At 38.4% G+C, this 17,993-nt stretch overlaps 1 protein-coding gene across 3 annotated transcripts in view; it reads left to right on the forward strand.

Annotated features, from left to right (window-relative positions):
- Window positions 1–17,993, forward strand: part of LOC108712323 (protein unc-13 homolog C-like) — a 253,359-nt gene that overhangs the window by 23,970 nt on the left and 211,396 nt on the right. For all 3 annotated transcript variants that reach the window (XM_041588308.1, XM_041588310.1, XM_041588309.1), the window contains exons 3-4: window positions 10,113–10,135; window positions 10,854–10,915. In XM_041588308.1, coding sequence (XP_041444242.1) covers window positions 10,113–10,135; window positions 10,854–10,915 — 85 coding nt within the window. The remainder of the gene's footprint in view (window positions 1–10,112; window positions 10,136–10,853; window positions 10,916–17,993) is intronic.

The raw sequence follows: 17,993 nt of genomic DNA on the forward strand, positions 1-17,993 counted from the left end.
TTTCCAGTACTGCATGTAGAAGATGAACAGACACATTCTTATTTAATTTTAAAAGAATTAAAAAGAGATTCCACTGCTGTCTTTTCTACAAAGCAGCTTAGCTTGGAAGTGCAAAGATAGTCAGATGAAACAATATCATGTTCAGATATTCTAAATAGAACAGATATTGCTTTGGTGTCATCTATCAAAAAGCATTTATAGCATTATGTAGTGCTTTGTTTTACAATCTTTTATTGAAATAAATGGCTGTGTGAATCTTGCTTTGTTTCTATACAGAAAGGCAGGACTAGAAAACTTTGCTGTGTCTGTGATATACAGTAATATTGGATGGATCTAACATCAAGTCAGCAAGATACTAAAAGGAAAACGTTATACAAAAAAGTTTAAGCTGATATTTAAAGAGACAGCAGCATATGAAACATAACAAAGATTCATTTTTTCATTGATAGTAAAAATAGTAACATGTCAATTCTAGCTCATTTCACTGCTCCCTTTTCCTTGCTGTAAGCGGCTCATTATGATACAGCTTTACCCCCCCATCCCAATGAACATATATTAAATGCAACCAGAAACAAACACTTCCAAATAAACAAGAAAGGCCATTAAGTGCATGAACGAAAACATGTTGTTTATTTATAAACTGCTTTTGTTTCTTTTAGCAGGGCTTTTGAGGAAGTTTATGAATATGTATTGTATTATGGTGTGTTGTTTAGTTAGATAAAATGAAGCCAAAACTTATAATAAATACACTTTAACATAAAATAGGAATTCTGCTTCAATAACATTTTGTACATGTAAATAATAGAAATAAATTGATATCAAATTAATAATTTAAATTTTTAGAGTTATCAGTCCTTTAAAATCTAAAGACAAATCTAGCATGAAACTAAAACTGCTTTCTGGTTACAACAATCTTTGACTCCCCCTCAACAAACCAAAATGCAGACAGTCATAGGGTATTATATTCATCTACACATTTAAATAATAGCCTATTGCAAAGTGACTATAGCCAAAGACAAGGCAAGCAGCATATGTATACATCAGCCTCTGTAGCATGTACCAGGACTTTCTAGTTTGGAATAAGCAAGATTGCATTGCATTCATAGAAGGCTACTGGAGAACATACTTCTCTGTTATTAAGGAGTCTCAGATTTCAAAATGTCGACCTTTCCATCTTACCTTTTTTCCTACATTTTATGATAGAGACTGCCAAGAGCAAAATGTTGTTCTGCAGTGATGATCAGTACAACATAACATATTGCACTACATTTTGGGTCTGAATCCATCTTATTTCATAATTTATGGTAGGGGTTTTATACCACCACAATAACCGCTAAACCAATTACACAGCTTTTATTCCACAGCTGTTTATTTCATTGAGTAATGCAGATTGTTTATGGCAATTCTAGGGTAGATTCAGGGTTGCGGTATTACTTTTGTAATCTGATGAAGTGCCCTATAAAATTTCTTCTGAGTCTGTGTCTATTAAATCTACTGCCACTAACTGAAATTGTCAATGTTCTTGTTTAATCATTATTCATTGTTTAAACCAGCAGAGCTCAAGTGGTAAAGGTTTACTTGATCTGTTAGGATAATGATTTGATGAATGCGTTTGATGAACCATGGTCAAATCTTCTTGTTGTTGAGAAGAGAACTTGTTTTTTCGGGATGAGTGAATTCCAAATTGGTTTCTGTTACTTGTTGTCCCTTTCATTTTTTTGTATCTTCAGAGTTCATAGGGAGCATGGTGTGCCCTGTTTAAGTGTCCTGTTTCGCGGTAGTCTCATTTTAATGTCTCACTGAAGAAAGATTTTTTTTTAGTGTTACTTCCGTGTTACACTTTTGTCCTGAAAATTGGCAGAGCATGTTGTCTGTGTTTAGTTTTGCTCTAATTGTATAATCTGTTTTGTTTTATCTATATCTATATCTATATTATTATATATTATATTATATTATTATATATTATTATATCTTTGTGTAGGCATTTCCTTATTTTTGTAGAGGCAGTTCTAATTTTGTCTTGCCTATAGAACTTTGTATTCTATTTCTCTGCTAAAATCCTCCTTATGTCCTCTTGAACTTTTGAGCACTGGCCATAGAGAAGCAACTCAATTGTGAAATTGCTGGATGAGTTGACATTTGCCTGGTGCACATCTTCTTTTGGTCTCTGCCTAAAGATCATCTTCTGTTGACCTCAAAGAAAGAACTGCTAAGAAAAGGTGTGAGAGCGAGGATATCCAATCAAAAAAACTGTATAGGAAAGAGAAAATCCAATTATCCCATGACAATTGGACACCAGTTATGATATTTTCAGCCAATCAAAGGCACAGCTGAAACTCAGAAATAAAAACCAAATTACTTTAGATACATTAGACCAGGGATCCCCAACCTTTTGAACCTGTTAGCAACATTCAGAATTGGAAGCAGTTGGGGAGCACTGACTAGCATGAAAAATGTTCTTGGGGTGCCAAATAAGTGCTGATTGGCCATTTGGTAGCCCCTATGTGGATTGTCAACCTACATTGAGGCTCTGTTTGGCAGTGCACCTAGTTTTTATACAACCAAAACTTGCCTGAATTCAAAAATAAGCTCCTGCTTTGAGGCCACTGGGAGCAACATCCAAGGGGTTGGAGAGAAACATGTTGCTCACAAGCTACTGGTTGGGGACCACTGTATTAGACAGTCAGAAGACATCTCAAGCACCTTTTATTTTATTATTTCCCTCTACCACAAGTAAACATAATACCTTGAGTTAAGTACTGTATATTTCTTTTAGAACTCTGCCCTGACACCCAACTTCTCTTGAACTAATCCCTTTCTGTATCTGTGTCTTGTTTCATGTTTATGAATTCAGTTAGCTGAGGCACTGCTTTATAGTTTATACCTTATTTTCTAGAGTCTTTGTATGGGGGAGAACTCAAATTAAATCATTCTTGCCCCTGTTTGTAAGATTATTTTGTGGTTTGTATAAATTATTTAGACTTTTTTCACATTTAATATTAAGGTTTTAAATTAATACTTAGGGACAAAATTTCTTTTGCACTATTATCATGCTAACAACTAGGCTAATACTGCTAAAAATAAAATAGCAATTATGTTAGCTAACATAGTGTATTCATGACAGATAGGAGTGGAAATGGAATTTCACCCAATTCACTTTTAAAATGCCCTGATGCACATCATTATGATTTGTATTGATTCTGCACAAACAAGATGATTAGCTAGATGAAGTCTGACCTGTTATTTACCAATTTGTCCCAGCATTTCTCCTCAATGCCAATAATTTCTATCCTAGGCAATGTCTGTAGATAATAGACTTTTCTGACTGTGACCATGACCTTTAGCTACCATAGTGCATTCAGCAGAGGTATGAACAGGTGATAGATGTACTTTAGCAGCTTCCAATTTGTAGTGATAAGGTAGCAGCAGGATAGTCAAAAGTTCTGTCATCAATCAAGCATTTTTTGGCCAGGATAGATTGCACAGTTGTTTTACAGATCTGACAGCCCTGATCTATCCATAGTTGTGATAGGTGCTGTCAGTCTCTGTTGTATTTGTTTCCATCTAATGATTTTTTCACTTGCACCAAGATACAGTTAAAGTGACTGTGAAGATGAGGTTATGTATATAATTTTTGATGTATTCATGATTGAGTATTCTTGTCTTACACTGAGGTATCAATCTGTGTAGAATGTGCTACAAGATCCATTAGTTTATGCATTTATTTTTACACCTTCATATGAAATATAACTCCACATGTAATAAAAGGCACTACATTTGTCCAGTAGCCGTAATCCATAGGAACCAGTAAGATGTTGCTTTTAAACAGGTAAATCAGTTAATTATACCTTGGTCATTGAAAAAAGACTATCTTGCTTAATAAAAAAAGAGAGCTAATTTATTTAAATATTTAGTATTCCTGTTAAAGTATTTTCAATGTATGTTTAGTCTAGGATGTATAAAATTATGGTGTATAAGTTGTGGTATATACCTCAGCAGAGCATTTGGCACACAGAATATATACCTGTCTACAGTTTAAAGGAAAACTATACCCCCAAAATGAATACTTGAGCAAAAGCTAGTTACATCATATTAAGTGGCATGTTAGAAAACCTTATGAAAATGGAATATATATAAATATATATATATATATATATATATATATATATATATATATATATATATATATATATATATATTTATATATATATATATATATATATATATATATATATATATATATATATATATATATATGTATGTATAAAAGCTGTAAAAGGTCAATATTTACTGAGCCCCCATTTTGTGATGGACTCTGTGTTGCCTCACAGATCACCTGACCAGAAATACTGCAGCTCTGACTGTAACAGGAAGAAGTGTGGAATCAAAAGACAGAGCTTTGCCCGTTAATTGCCTCATTTGACCTACCGTATATACTCGAGTATAGGCCGACCCGAGTATAAGCTGAGGTACCTAATTTTACCTACGAAAACTGGGTAAACTTATTGACTCTAGTATAAGCCTAGACACAACTACAGCCCTGTCTCCCAGCCGCGCACATTCTGCCAAAGCGATCCCCCAGCGATCAACCGGACTTCTTTGCAAAGTTGATGGTGACAGAGAATTGCCAAACGGATTACTGTGTGCATTGTCCCACTGTCCCACTACCATGTACAGAGGTTGCTGTGTGATATTGCCATCACTGTTAATCTTTCGTATAACCAACAGAGAGCGCTGTGTGATATTGCCATCACTGTTAATCCTTCATATAACCAACAGAGGGTGCTGTGTGATATTGCCGTCACTGTTATTCTTTAAAATAACCAACAGAGGGCGCTGTGTGATATTGCAGTCACTGTTATTCTTTCATATAACCAACAGATGGCGCTGTGTGATATTGCAGTCACTGTTATTCTTTCATATAACCAACAGAGGGCGCACTGTTATTCTTTCATATAACCAACAGAGGGCGCTGTGTGATATTGCAGTCACTGTTATTTTTTCATATAACCAACAGAGGGTGCACTGTTATTCTTTCATATAACCAACAGAGGGCGCTGTGTGATGTTGCAGTCACTTTTAATCTTTCATATAACCAACAGAGGGCGCACTGTTATTCTTTCATATAACCAACAGATGGCACTGTGTGATTTTGCAGTCACTGTTATTCTTTCATATAACCAACAGAGGGCGCACTGTTATTCTTTCATATAACCAACAGAGGGTGCTGTGTGATATTGCAGTCACTGTTATTCTTTCATATAACCAACAGAGGGCGCACTGTTATTTTTTCATATAACCAACAGAGGGCATTGTGGGATATTGCAGTCTCTCCCCAAGTGAACTGTTGGTATAGGAATGATTAAAAGTGACTACAATCTCAGCTACTGCCCGCTGACCCGAGTATAAGCCGAGGTAGACTTTTTCAGCACATTTTGGATGCTGAAAAACTCGGCTTATACTCGAGTATATACGGTAACATGTATGGTTTGTTTTGTGTGCAGGGTGACCCTTTTTTCTTAAAAATTGCAATTTTAAATTTAGGATTACCCAAATGGCACATGCTACTAAAAAGTATATTATTATGAAAATGGGTTCTTTACATGAAGCAGGGTTTTACAGATGAGCTGTTTTATAAAACAAATTTTTATAGAGACCTACATTTTTCAGGGGTATAGTTTTCCTATAAAGGGGATTGCTGTAATATTTCCACCAAAGACAATGTTCTAAACTGTTCTGCATCTTTATATGCCACTGTTTAATGGGGGAGCATTAGCTATTGTCTGCTTAGGATATTGTAAATATTTTTTCAGTATTCTTTTTACCAGATATCCACAAAAACTCATTGTAGGGAATGGCGTATAAATTATTTTTAAAATGTACCTGATATTTGAAGGATAAATCAGAGTGCTCTGTTATGCTATTGTATGTGGCAGTTTTATTGTGCCTTTCACTTTCCTCTGGGTGGGAATTCAAAAAAGTTTTATATATAAAAAACAAGTTTTCTTTTTATATATAAAACTTTTATATATAACAGTAGATTATTGCCAACATAACATATAAAAACATATATTTAGTTTAATGAGGTAATATTAGCATTTGAAGTGATTATATATTATAGATCTTTAATTAGGAATTAAAATCTAACTGGGCAAATTTTAGTTTTTGTACCAGAACACAGCCCATTCCCCATCATGCCCAAGAACTACAGAGCTGCTGTGTTGCCCCTCCCCCCCCCCGAATATGGAAGGAAATCCCATAAATCTATCACCACTTTTATTTTGTGTCAGTATTATCACTTTTGTGAATCCCCCCTCCCTCAGTGATATTTTATATAATCATAATTTAATCAGTAAAGTATTACTTATTCATTCTTATAAATTTAGGGATCTAATCAAATTGGCATTGGAATGTTGATCATATTCTTTAAATCTGGAGAGCATTCTGAATATCTACTAGGTATCAGCCTCTCTTGCTTTTTTTCTGGTCAGTGTTATGCATTTCATCATGTACTAATGCAAAGCATAATGAACTGCTGCTGACATAATAAAATATGCTTAGGAAAGGAGTGTATATTGTAATAATGAGTTTGCCCAGGAGCAGTAACCCATAGCAACCAATAGGATGTTTGCTTTTAAACAGGTGACCGGTGAATGCTACCTTCTGATTGGTTGCTATGGGCCACTGCTCCTGGGCAAACGTAGTACCTTTTATTACATGACCCTCACAGTTTAAAATACTATTGCAGCTCCAAGTAACCACCGCAATACTTTTGTTTGCAACATAGTTATTTCATCTCATCTTTGTAGAGGTAAAAATAAAAAATACAATCCTAAGAGAGAGATGTAGAATGTCATACCTTTCATTTCTTTTCAGATGTTTACATTTACATGGAAGTGCTGCAAGTTTCCCACTAGGTTTCAGAAACACAACTAGGGTATGGACTTATAGTATACAGACTGGTTCCTTTCTCAGTGGTGCTTGTACCTGCATTTCAGGGCCATTGGTCTTTGTTTTTCCAGCGGGAAAAAACATGTATTTTCTATATTGTGGGTGGTAAAGTTGAGAGAAGGAGAAAAAGATACACTCTGCCATAATTTGGGTTTTGATTGAACTTTTGAGCAGACTCACATTACTGCATTGTGTGATGACATTACAAATTACATTTGTTTGTCTTCTTCTGTGGGAAATTCTTTGCAGTGGCTGATTTAGAAATTTTTTTCTTGATTTATTTCATATACAACAAAACTTAAATTTTATATCCCCTGATTTTAACCTTTCCCTAATTTTTCACAGTTTTTTTGTGGCCCCACAAATGCATAATACATTTCCCTGATTTTAAATTTTCCTTGGATTTTGCACCATTTTTTTTATGGTCCACTGAAAATTGTATGAGAAATCAAAATCTGCAAGAGGAATATTATAGGGGCAGATTTATCAAAGCTAGAGGTGAATTTTTGAATTCATAAAATTGAAATTTCAAGCTATTTTTTGTGTACTTTGACTAGGGAATAGTCCAAATTCAATCTGAATTTGAAAAAAATTGAAAAATTATAATGTTGTAATTTATCATGTACTGTCTCTTTAAAAACTCTACTTTGACCATTTGTCATTTAAAACCTGCCGAATAGCTGTTTTAGCCTATGAGTGACCTACTAGAACCTATTTGGAGTCAATTGGTGGACTTTTAAAAATCGAACGCGCTATTACTTCGATAGGGATGTAGCGAACCGCCGATAATGTGTTCGCGAACGCCGTTCGCGAACACCGGCAAAAAATGCGAACAGTTCGCGAACAGTTTGCGAACTTCGAACATTCGAAAATCGTTCGATTCGAACGATTCGACCGAATGGTCGAATGGTCGAACGATTTTGACGCGAACGCCTATTGGCGAACGTCGCGCGACGTTCGCGAACTTGCGGCGGACGCGAACAGCCAATGTTCGCGCGAACAAGTTCGCCGCAGAACAGTCCGCGACATCCCTATACTTCGATACGTACGATTCTAATTCGGCCGAATGTGGATCGAAAACTGACCTATACGGCCAAAAAAAGCTTTGACTTAATTTCGGCTGGTCTTTTTGAATTGGAATTTCAACGTTTTTCAGATTTGAAATTTGAACCTTTATAAATATGCCCCTTAATGTCTCAATTTTCATTTTCAGCATTTGGACTTTTATTTTTATTTTATAAACAGCCCTTAGTCTGTTGTTCAGTGCTATTTGTTTTGTAGAAATGTTGCATGGATACTGAAGGGTAGAATTTACATTTGTCTTGATTAAATATATCATATAGTGATTTTTACAAGTTACTGTATGTACACATACTGGGAGAACTGATTCTAACAAAACCATTTGTCTTACAAAGAAAAAGGTTTAGGGCTGGGGGAAGCGGTCTCATTTATAGGATATATGAATATATTGATGTATTGAGTCATCTTAAAAATACCTTCACTATATTGTATACATGAAGCAATGTTTGAAGGAGGACTCGTGCTAAAATACCAGATTTTCAGAAATGTGGGGATATTAAATTGGCCCACTTTATACTCACATGATTGCAGGAACATCCTCAATTCTTTCATTTCTGGTTACTTTGTACATGGGGTTAAACCATATATTGAGGCAAATCTGTTGTAGCAATAATTTTGCCTCAGAACTAATAGATCTGTGCGGCTTTAAATTAATGATTTATATTATTATGCCACTTCTATAAAAGCAGTTCTATTTCTGTAGTGAATTTACAAGCTGGTGTCTTCTTATGAGACTGTGCGGCAGTGGGAAGAGCTTCTCCTAAAAACAAATTTAGTGGCACTTTTGTTGATCAATCATATGTCTGAAATGTGGATAAAATTCACTAGTAATGGGGACATTTGTAAGACATTACTAGGGACATTTCTGGGGACATTTTTCCTGGGGGCTTAAAATGGACCTGTCTTTGGGAAAGGGGAATAAAAGGGAAAGTTTGTTTTTTTTATTTGAAGTTATAGTATTGTTGCAATTATATTGATTGTATGTGGACTATTATCTACTGGTCATATTGACTAATACGTGATTTACTATCCACAACACTTCTGCAGAATATGTTGGTACTTTCTAAATAGAAGATACCATCCTTTATCACTAAATATTATGCTTCTATCATGGAAATCATTTTGTTTCTGAATTATTACAATTCTGTAAGCATTTAAGCAACGAGCATTTGACTTTGAATGTTTCCCCTCTAGAGTATAACAAAAAAGGATCTTCAAATGCAAATGGAATTAGCTATTGTAACAGTTCTGGAATATTTATTTCATTTAAAGAAGAAACCTATTGCTAAGCTGTCTTGATTTCTCAACATTAGTAAAGAAATTTGATAAATTATATTTTGTTCTATAACTTAATTTATAATTATATAACAAAAGCAGGTGATGTGAAGGTGACAATTCTTCCCAATATGCCACATGCTGAGTCAAAATTAATGCAATGAATGCAATTAAAAATGTGTATTTATATACTAGAGAGGTATTTACTGTATATCTATGTAAAAAGTCAGCTGTTTTTCATCATTAATGTAAATGCACATAAGTGAAGGAAGTAACTTTATCAAATGTGATATGGCATAGCACATCAAATAGGGCCTTCTTTTTATTGTCAGGTTAGTAAACATCATTTCATGCCTAATTTATTAATAGTGATGTAAACTAAAAACATAGGAATGCTCCTTTTTCTTCAGAAAGGGTGAAAAACCATAACAATAAGGTGTGTTCACTTTATTAGACTATTTTATAAATAAACTTGCACTGAAATTCCCTTAGCATGTTTATATGTTTACATATTTTTCAAGTATTGCAACCTTATTTTTGACTTTTCCCGAAAAGAAATATTCATTAATAATATGCTATATCAGTAGCTGTTTTCTACATACGAAATCCAGCTATATCCTATACATTTAGTCAAACTAGTTATTTCTTTGTTCATTCATGCCATATTTCATCTGTTGTGTCAAGTCTTGCAAAAATTATCATTTTGACTTGTTACAATTGTAAATTCGAAAACATGGAATGTAACACGTGAACATTTGGACAATAATATGTCTAACATCTATTCCCTTTTCATGATTCTCTTTCAGATAGCAAAGCTATGGATGAAAAGGTTTTAAATCACATCTTTCCTTAAGGGATCATGTCTTGTTAATATTTGTTTGTGACTGATTCAACATGTTTGGGTCCTTCATTATGTTGAATATTGCATGTGCCCCCTGGCTTCCCATTGTTTTGCTGTCCAAAAAGAACACCACATGTGTTGCATTGTTAAACAGAGTCACTTTAACTATAATGATTCAGTATATTCAATGTAAAAATAACATCTGTGACTGTGAAGTCATCATCGTCATCAGAAGTTCAATTTGTTTGAGATATATATACGTCCCTTATATTTTAATATTATATATTTAAGTTTTCCTGTTTGGTTTTGGAGACTAGGTTGTTGCTCTTGATGTGCAAACTGCCCAACTTTGTGCAGGAACACTTGAAGTTATACCTTCCAGATATCTTGTAAGCTGTTTCCCTCTCCTGATGGATAAGCTTTCTGGCAGGGCACTTCTCATTTTTCTAACATGTAAAATATTTTTGTATGGTGTCACACATTTGTGCTGTCAGTTTTTCATTGGTTGCCGGTACATTACTCACCAAGAGATAATTGTATTTTTGAGTGTTTTTCAGATTTAAAAAATACCAGTCGTTTGCCTGGAGCTGACCCTGCTTAACATTTATCATATTAGGTGTTCTGTGTATGGTGAATTTCTTCAGAAAACAAAATGTAACATATTCACATGTAAATGTTATCTCCCCCCTCTTCCTTTCCAAAAAAGGCAAGAATCATTGGACACTCCTTGGATACTTCCAAACTCTATGAAATCCAGACAAATGGAGGGTGAGTGATGATTTTAATCTTTTTTATTAATGTATATTTTTTTAGAGATATGCCATAGATACTCATTCTCTATGTTCTGTTTTTGTTGAACAACAAAATTGATATTAGGAGGCTTGAATATGCCACAAATATATCACACTATTGTGGCATGGCTTATGGAAGCAGAGACCCTCTTCAGTATTCTTTGAAACAAGTTCAAAAGAATATGAGCTAGTTGACATTTGGAAAACTCATTGATCAAAATAGTTAATTGGCAAAAATGTGAGCTTTGGTCTTCTACAAAAATCAGTTGAAATGTCTTCTTTTAAAGTGTTATGGTTTATTTCTCATATAGCTGACAGCACTGTGCTCAGCAAAACCTCAGTGTGTTCATAGATGATGTTGGCTGTTATTTATTTAATAATTGTGTTAACAAGAATTGTATTGGTAATTGCTCTGTTCTATTCTTTTTGAATATTGAGCCTATACATTCACCCACGTATTTAATTTCACTGGATCTACAGTATAGAGTATCTGCTGTTTTATTCAACTTAACTTGTTCCAGACCTGGTGTTAAAAATGTTCTTAACATTCCCTCTACATTTTTGTTTCTCGACCTGCCCTCCTCTTGCAACTGACAGAAAACAGTTTCACTCTTATAGTAACATTATTATTATTATTATTATTTATACTTTTCTTTGCAATGAGGAGCAGTCTGTTAGCATAGTGGCTAGCATTGCTGCATTGCATCGCTTGCGGTTTGATTCCAGCCAGGACACTATCAAAAAGAATCTCTGTAATGCACTGCTAGATATTTTAGCTTTATATAAATAAAACACAATAATGCTATGCACCTAGTATTGCAGAATTAGTGTCTAAAAGTAGATAACTGTTATTATAGTGTTATTACAACAATTATGAGAAGACCTGCGGCAATGATGTTTAGGGATGTAGCGAACGTCGGAAAAAAAGTTCGCGAACATATTCGCGAACTTGCGCAAAAATGCGAGCGGTTCGCGAACGGTTCGCGAACCCCATAGACTTCAATGGGAAGGCGAACTTTAACATCTAGAAAAGACATTTCTGGCCAGAAAAATGATTTTAAAGTTGTTTAAAGGGTGCAACGACCTGGACAGTGGCATGCCAGAGGGGGATCAAGGGCAAAAATGTATCTGAAAAATCTGCCTGTGTGTGCTTGGAAGAGATAGTGTAGGGGGAGAGCTGTTAGTGATTTCAGGGACAGATGATAGTAAGTTTGCTGGCTAGTAATCTGCTTGATACTGCTCTGTATTGGAGGGACAGAAGTCTGCAGGGATTTGAGGGACATTTTAGCTTAGGTAGCTTTGCTGGCTAGTAATCTACTGTTCTCTTTAAACAACTGCCATACGTTGACCTTGTAGGCATTGTTTGCCCAGTTTTTTTGGACGCAGCCACTGAAGCACAGTTGCCATAAAAAATATGCCATATAAATGCTGAAAATAGTCATTTTTCGCCATACGTTGACCTTGTAGACATTGTTTGCCCAGTTTTTTTGGTTGCAGCCACTGAAGCACAGTTGCCAGAAAAAATATGCCATATAAATGCTGAAAATAGTCATTTTTTGCCATACGTTGACCTTGTAGGCATTGTTTGCCCAGTTTTTTTGGTCGCAGCCACTGAAGCACAGTTGCCAGAAAAAATATGCCATATAAATGCTGAAAATAGTCATTTTTTGCCATATACGTTGAGTCAACGTATGGCAAAAAATGACTATTTTCAGCATTTATATGGCATATTTTTTCTGGCCTCTGTGCTTCAGTGGCTGCGGCCAAAAAAACTGGGCAAACAATGCCTACAAGGTCAACGTCGTTTTTTTGGCCGCAGCCACTGAAGCACAGAGGCCAGAAAAAATATGCCATATAAATGCTGAAAATAGTAATTTTTTTGGTCGCAGCCACTGAAGCACAGTTGCCAGAAAAATTATGCCATATAAATGCTGAAAATATGCATTTTTTTGGTTGCAGCCACTGAAGCACAGAGGCCAGAAAAATTATGCCATATAAATGCTGAAAATATAAATTTTTTTGGTTGCAGCCACTGAAGCACAGAGGCCAGAAAAATTATGCCATATAAATGCAGAAAATATGCATTTTTTTGGTCGCAGCCACTGAAGCACAGTTGCCAGAAAAATTATGCCATATAAATGCTGAAAATATGCATTTTTTTGGTTGCAGCCACTGAAGCACAGAGGCCAGAAAAATGATGCCATATAAATGCTGAAAATATGCATTTTTTTGGTCGCAGCCACTGAAGCACAGTTGCCAGAAAAATTATGCCATATAAATGCTGAAAATATAAATTTTTTTGGTTGCAGCCACTGAAGCACAGAGGCCAGAAAAATTATGCCATATAAATGCTGAAAATATGCATTTTTTTGGTTGCAGCCACTGAAGCACAGAGGCCAGAAAAATTATGCCATATAAATGCAGAAAATATGCATTTTTTTGGACGCAGCCACTGAAGCACAGTTGCCAGAAAAAATATGCCATATAAATGCTGAAAATAGTCATTTTTTGCCATACGTTGACCTTGTAGACATTGTTTGCCCAGTTTTTTTGGTTGCAGCCACTGAAGCACAGAGGCCAGAAAAAATTAAACCAGTAGGGTTTGCACCCTAGTTTGTAACGGTGGCGGAGGGAGGAGGACGCTAAAGGACAGCTGTGTGTGGAGTCATGAGGCTTGAAGAGAAGGACAGCTGCATAGAAGTCAGAACAAGTCTTCCGGCGTGCAGTAACCCTCCGAGATCCACCCCTCTTTCATTTTAATAAAGGTCAGGTAATCGACACTTTTGTGACCTAGGCGAGTTCTCTTCTCAGTTACAATCCCTCCTGCTGCACTGAAGGTCCTTTCTGAGAGCACACTTGAGGCTGGGCAAGACAAGAGGTTCATGGCAAATTGTGACAGCTCTGGCCACAGATCAAGCCTGCGCACCCAGTAGTCCAGGGGTTCATCGCTCCTCAGAGTGTCGATATCTGCAGTTAATGCCAGGTAGTCCGCTACCTGCCGGTCGAGGCGTTCTTTGAGGGTGGATCCAGAAGGGTTGTGGCGCTGCCTTGGACAGAAAAACATTTGCATGTCTGACGTTACAGACTGGCCAAAGGGCTTTGTCCTTGCAGGTGTGCTCGTGGCAGGATTACTGGCACCTCTGCCCCTGGAATGTTGATGAGTTCCTGAAGTGACATCACCCTTAAAAGCATTGTACAACATGTTTTGCAGGCTGGTTTGTAAATGCCGCATCTTTTCGGACTTGTGGTATGTTGGTAACATTTCTGACACTTTATGCTTGTACCGAGGGTCTAGTAGTGTTGCGACCCAGTACAGGTCCTTCTCCTTAAGCCTCTTGATACGGGGGTCCTTCAACAGGCATGACAGCATGAAAGACCCCATTCTCACAAGGTTGGATGCAGAGCTATCCATCTCCGCTTCCTCATTATCAAGGACTGCATCATCCACGGTCTCCTCCCCCCAGCCACGTACAAGACCAGGGGTCCCCAAAAGGTCACCACTAGCCCCCTGGGAAGCCTGCTCCTGTTGGTCCTCCTCCTCCTCCTCCACAAAGCCACCTTCCTCCTCTGACTCCACTTCTGGCACCTCTCCCTGCGTTGCAGCAGGTGCCTGGGTTCGTTCTGGTGATTCCGACCAGAAATCGTGCGCTTCCAGCTCCTCGTCACGCTGGTCTACAGCCTCATCTGTCACTCGTCGCACGGCACGCTCCAGGAATAAAGCGAAGGGTATTAGGTCGCTGATGGTGCCTTCGGTGCGACTGACCATATTTGTCACCTCTTCAAAAGGTCGCATGAGCCTGCAGGCATCGCGCATAAGCACCCAGTAACGGGGGGAAAAAATCCCCAGCTGTGCAGATCCAGTCCTACCACCCAGTTCAAAAAGGTACTCGTTGACGGCCCTTTGTTGTTGCAGCAGACGTTCCAACATAAGGAGCGTTGAATTCCAGCGAGTCTGGCTGTCAGAAATCAAACGCCTGACTGGCATGTTGTAGCGCTGCTGAATGTCAGCAAGGCGTGCCATGGCTGTGTAGGAACGTCTGAAATGGGCCGACACCTTTCTGGACTGGGTGAGAACGTCCTGGAATCCTGGGTACTTGGAGACAAAACGTTGGACTATTAAATTTAACACATGTGCCATGCAGGGCACATGTGTTAAATTGCCTAGTCTCAACGCTGCCAACAGATTGCTTCCATTGTCACACACCACTTTTCCGATCTGCAGTTGGTGTGGGGTCAGCCACCGATCGGCCTGTGACTGCAGAGATGACAGGAGTACAGATCCGGTATGGTTTTTGCTTTCCAGGCACGTCATCCCCAAGACAGCGTGACAACGGCGTACCTGGCACGTCGAATAGCCTAGGGGGAGCTGGGGGTGCACAGGTGTGGAGGAGGAGAAGGAGGACCCAGCAGCAGAGTAAGAAGAAGAAGAAGACGAGGTAGAGAGCGATGGAGGAGTAGAGGTGGTGGCAGAACCGCGTGCAATCCGTGGCGGTGACACCAACTCCACTGTTGTTGTTGAGCTACCCATTCCCTGCTTCCCAGCCATTACCAAGTTCACCCAGTGGGCAGTGTAGGTGACATACCTGCCCTGACCATGTTTGGAGGACCATGCGTCAGTAGTCATATGGACCTTTGGCCCAACACTAAGTGACAGAGATGCGGTAACTTGGCTCTGCACATGTTGGTACAGGTGTGGTATTCCCTTTTTAGAAAAAAAATTGCGGCTGGGTACCTTCCACTGCGGTGTCCCAATTGCTACAAATTTGCGGAAGGCCTCAGAGTCCACCAGCTGGTATGGTAAAAGCTGGCGGGCTAAGAGTGCAGACAAGCCAGCTGTCAGACGCCGGGCAAGGGGGTGACAGTCAGACATTGGCTTCTTACGCTCAAACATGGCCTTCACAGAAACTTGGCTGGTGGCAGATGACTGGGAATGGGAACAGGTGGTCAAGGTGGAAGGCGGAGTGTAGGGTGGTTCAGACGGGTCAAGGAGAGCAGAGGTAGAGCAGTAAGATGCTGGACCAGAAGGAGTGTGGCTTTTAGTTTGCCTGTTGCCTTTGAGGTGTTGCTCCCAAAGTGCTTTGTGCTTGCCGCTCATGTGCCTTCGCATAGAAGTTGTACCTATGTGGCTGTTGGGCTTACCAAGGCTCAGTTTCTGACTGCACTCATTGCAAATTACAATGCTTTTGTCAGAGGCACACACATTAAAAAAATCCCACACTGCTGACTTTTTGGAAGTGTGCGATCTGGCGGTAACAGTAGAAGTTGGCGGCATTGGCGGCAATGGCGGGTGCGTTGGCCGGCTGAACACAGGTGCCGATACATGTTGTTGCCCTACTGATCCCTACGGGCTGTCCTCCCTGCTTCTTCTAAGTCTTATTCTCCTACTGCCTCTCTGACTCTCCGTCTCTCCATCTGAACTACCCTCCTCTTGCTCTCTTCTACTAGGCACCCACAAAACATCAATCTCCTCATCATCATTCTCCTCAGATGCATCAATTTCTTCTGACACATCACAGAAGGAAGCAGCAGCGGGGACCTCCTCCTCATCACTCATTATGTCCATCTCTATCGTGTTCTCTGCCAGAATTAAATCTGGTGTAAGGTCCTCATCTCCTTCATCTTCTTCTGGCAATAATGGTTGCGCATTACTCAGTTCAAGAAACTCATGGGAAAATAACTCCTCTGACCCCAGTGAAGAAGGGGCACCGGTGGTGGAGGAAGTGTTACGTGGGGTGGCCATAGCAGTGGAGGATGAGGAGGATGTTGTGGTAAAGTTAGAAACGGTAGAGGATGGGGTGTGCTGTGTAAGCCAGTCAACTACCTCTTCAGCATTTTGGGAGTTCAGGGTCATTGGCTTTTTAAAACTGGGCAATTTGCTAGGGCCACAGGATTGCATAGCAGCACGGCCCCTAGCACGGCCTCTGCGTGGCGGCCTGCCTTTGCCTGGCATTATTTTTAAAAAAACAACAACAACAACAAAAACTCAGTTGGTTTTTCTGGAAACGATAATACACACAGCTAGATGGCGGGTTGAAGAAAACAGTGTGCAAATAATGCCTACAAGGTCAACGTATACACTACTACAGCGGTGGATACGGATTACGTAAAATATATGAATGCTGCTTGAAAAAAAGTAACTCAAGTGGTTTTTCTAGAGACGATAATATTATCAATATTTAGACAAAATGTGAACAAGCTCACACAGCTAGATGGCGGGTTGAAGAAAACAGTGTGCAAATAATGCCTACAAGGTCAACGTATACACTACTACAGCGGTGGATACGGATTACGTAAAATATATTATGGCTGCTTGAAAAAAGTCACTCCGGTGTTTTTTCTGGAGACGGTAATATTATGGATATTTAGACAGAATGTGAACAAGGTCACACAGCTAGATGGCGGGTTGAAGAAAACAGTGTGCAAATAATGCCTACAAGGTCAACGTATACACTACTACAGCGGTGGATACGGATTACGTAAAATATATTATGGCTGCTTGAAAAAAAGTAACTCAAGTGGTTTTTCTAGAGACGATAATATTATCAATATTTAGACAAAATGTGAACAAGCTCACACAGCTAGATGGCGGGTTGAAGAAAACACTGTGCAAATAATGCCTACAAGGTCAACGTATACACTACTACAGCGGTGGATACGGATTACGTAAAATATATGAATGCTGCTTGAAAAAAAGTAACTCAAGTGGTTTTTCTAGAGACGATAATATTATCAATATTTAGACAAAATGTGAACAAGCTCACACAGCTAGATGGCAGGTTGAAGAAAACAGTGTGCAAATAATGCCTACAAGGTCAACGTATACACTACTACAGCGGTGGATACGGATTACGTAAAATATATTATGGCTGCTTGAAAAAAGTCACTCCGGTGTTTTTTCTGGAGACGGTAATATTATGGATATTTAGACAGAATGTGAACAAGGTCACACAGCTAGATGGCGGGTTGAAGAAAACAGTGTGCAAATAATGCCTACAAGGTCAACGTATACACTACTACAGCGGTGGATACGGATTACGTAAAATATATTATGGCTG

The sequence above is a fragment of the Xenopus laevis genome, chromosome 3S (assembly GCF_017654675.1).
Source record: "Xenopus laevis strain J_2021 chromosome 3S, Xenopus_laevis_v10.1, whole genome shotgun sequence".
Classification (NCBI taxonomy): domain Eukaryota; kingdom Metazoa; phylum Chordata; class Amphibia; order Anura; family Pipidae; genus Xenopus; species Xenopus laevis.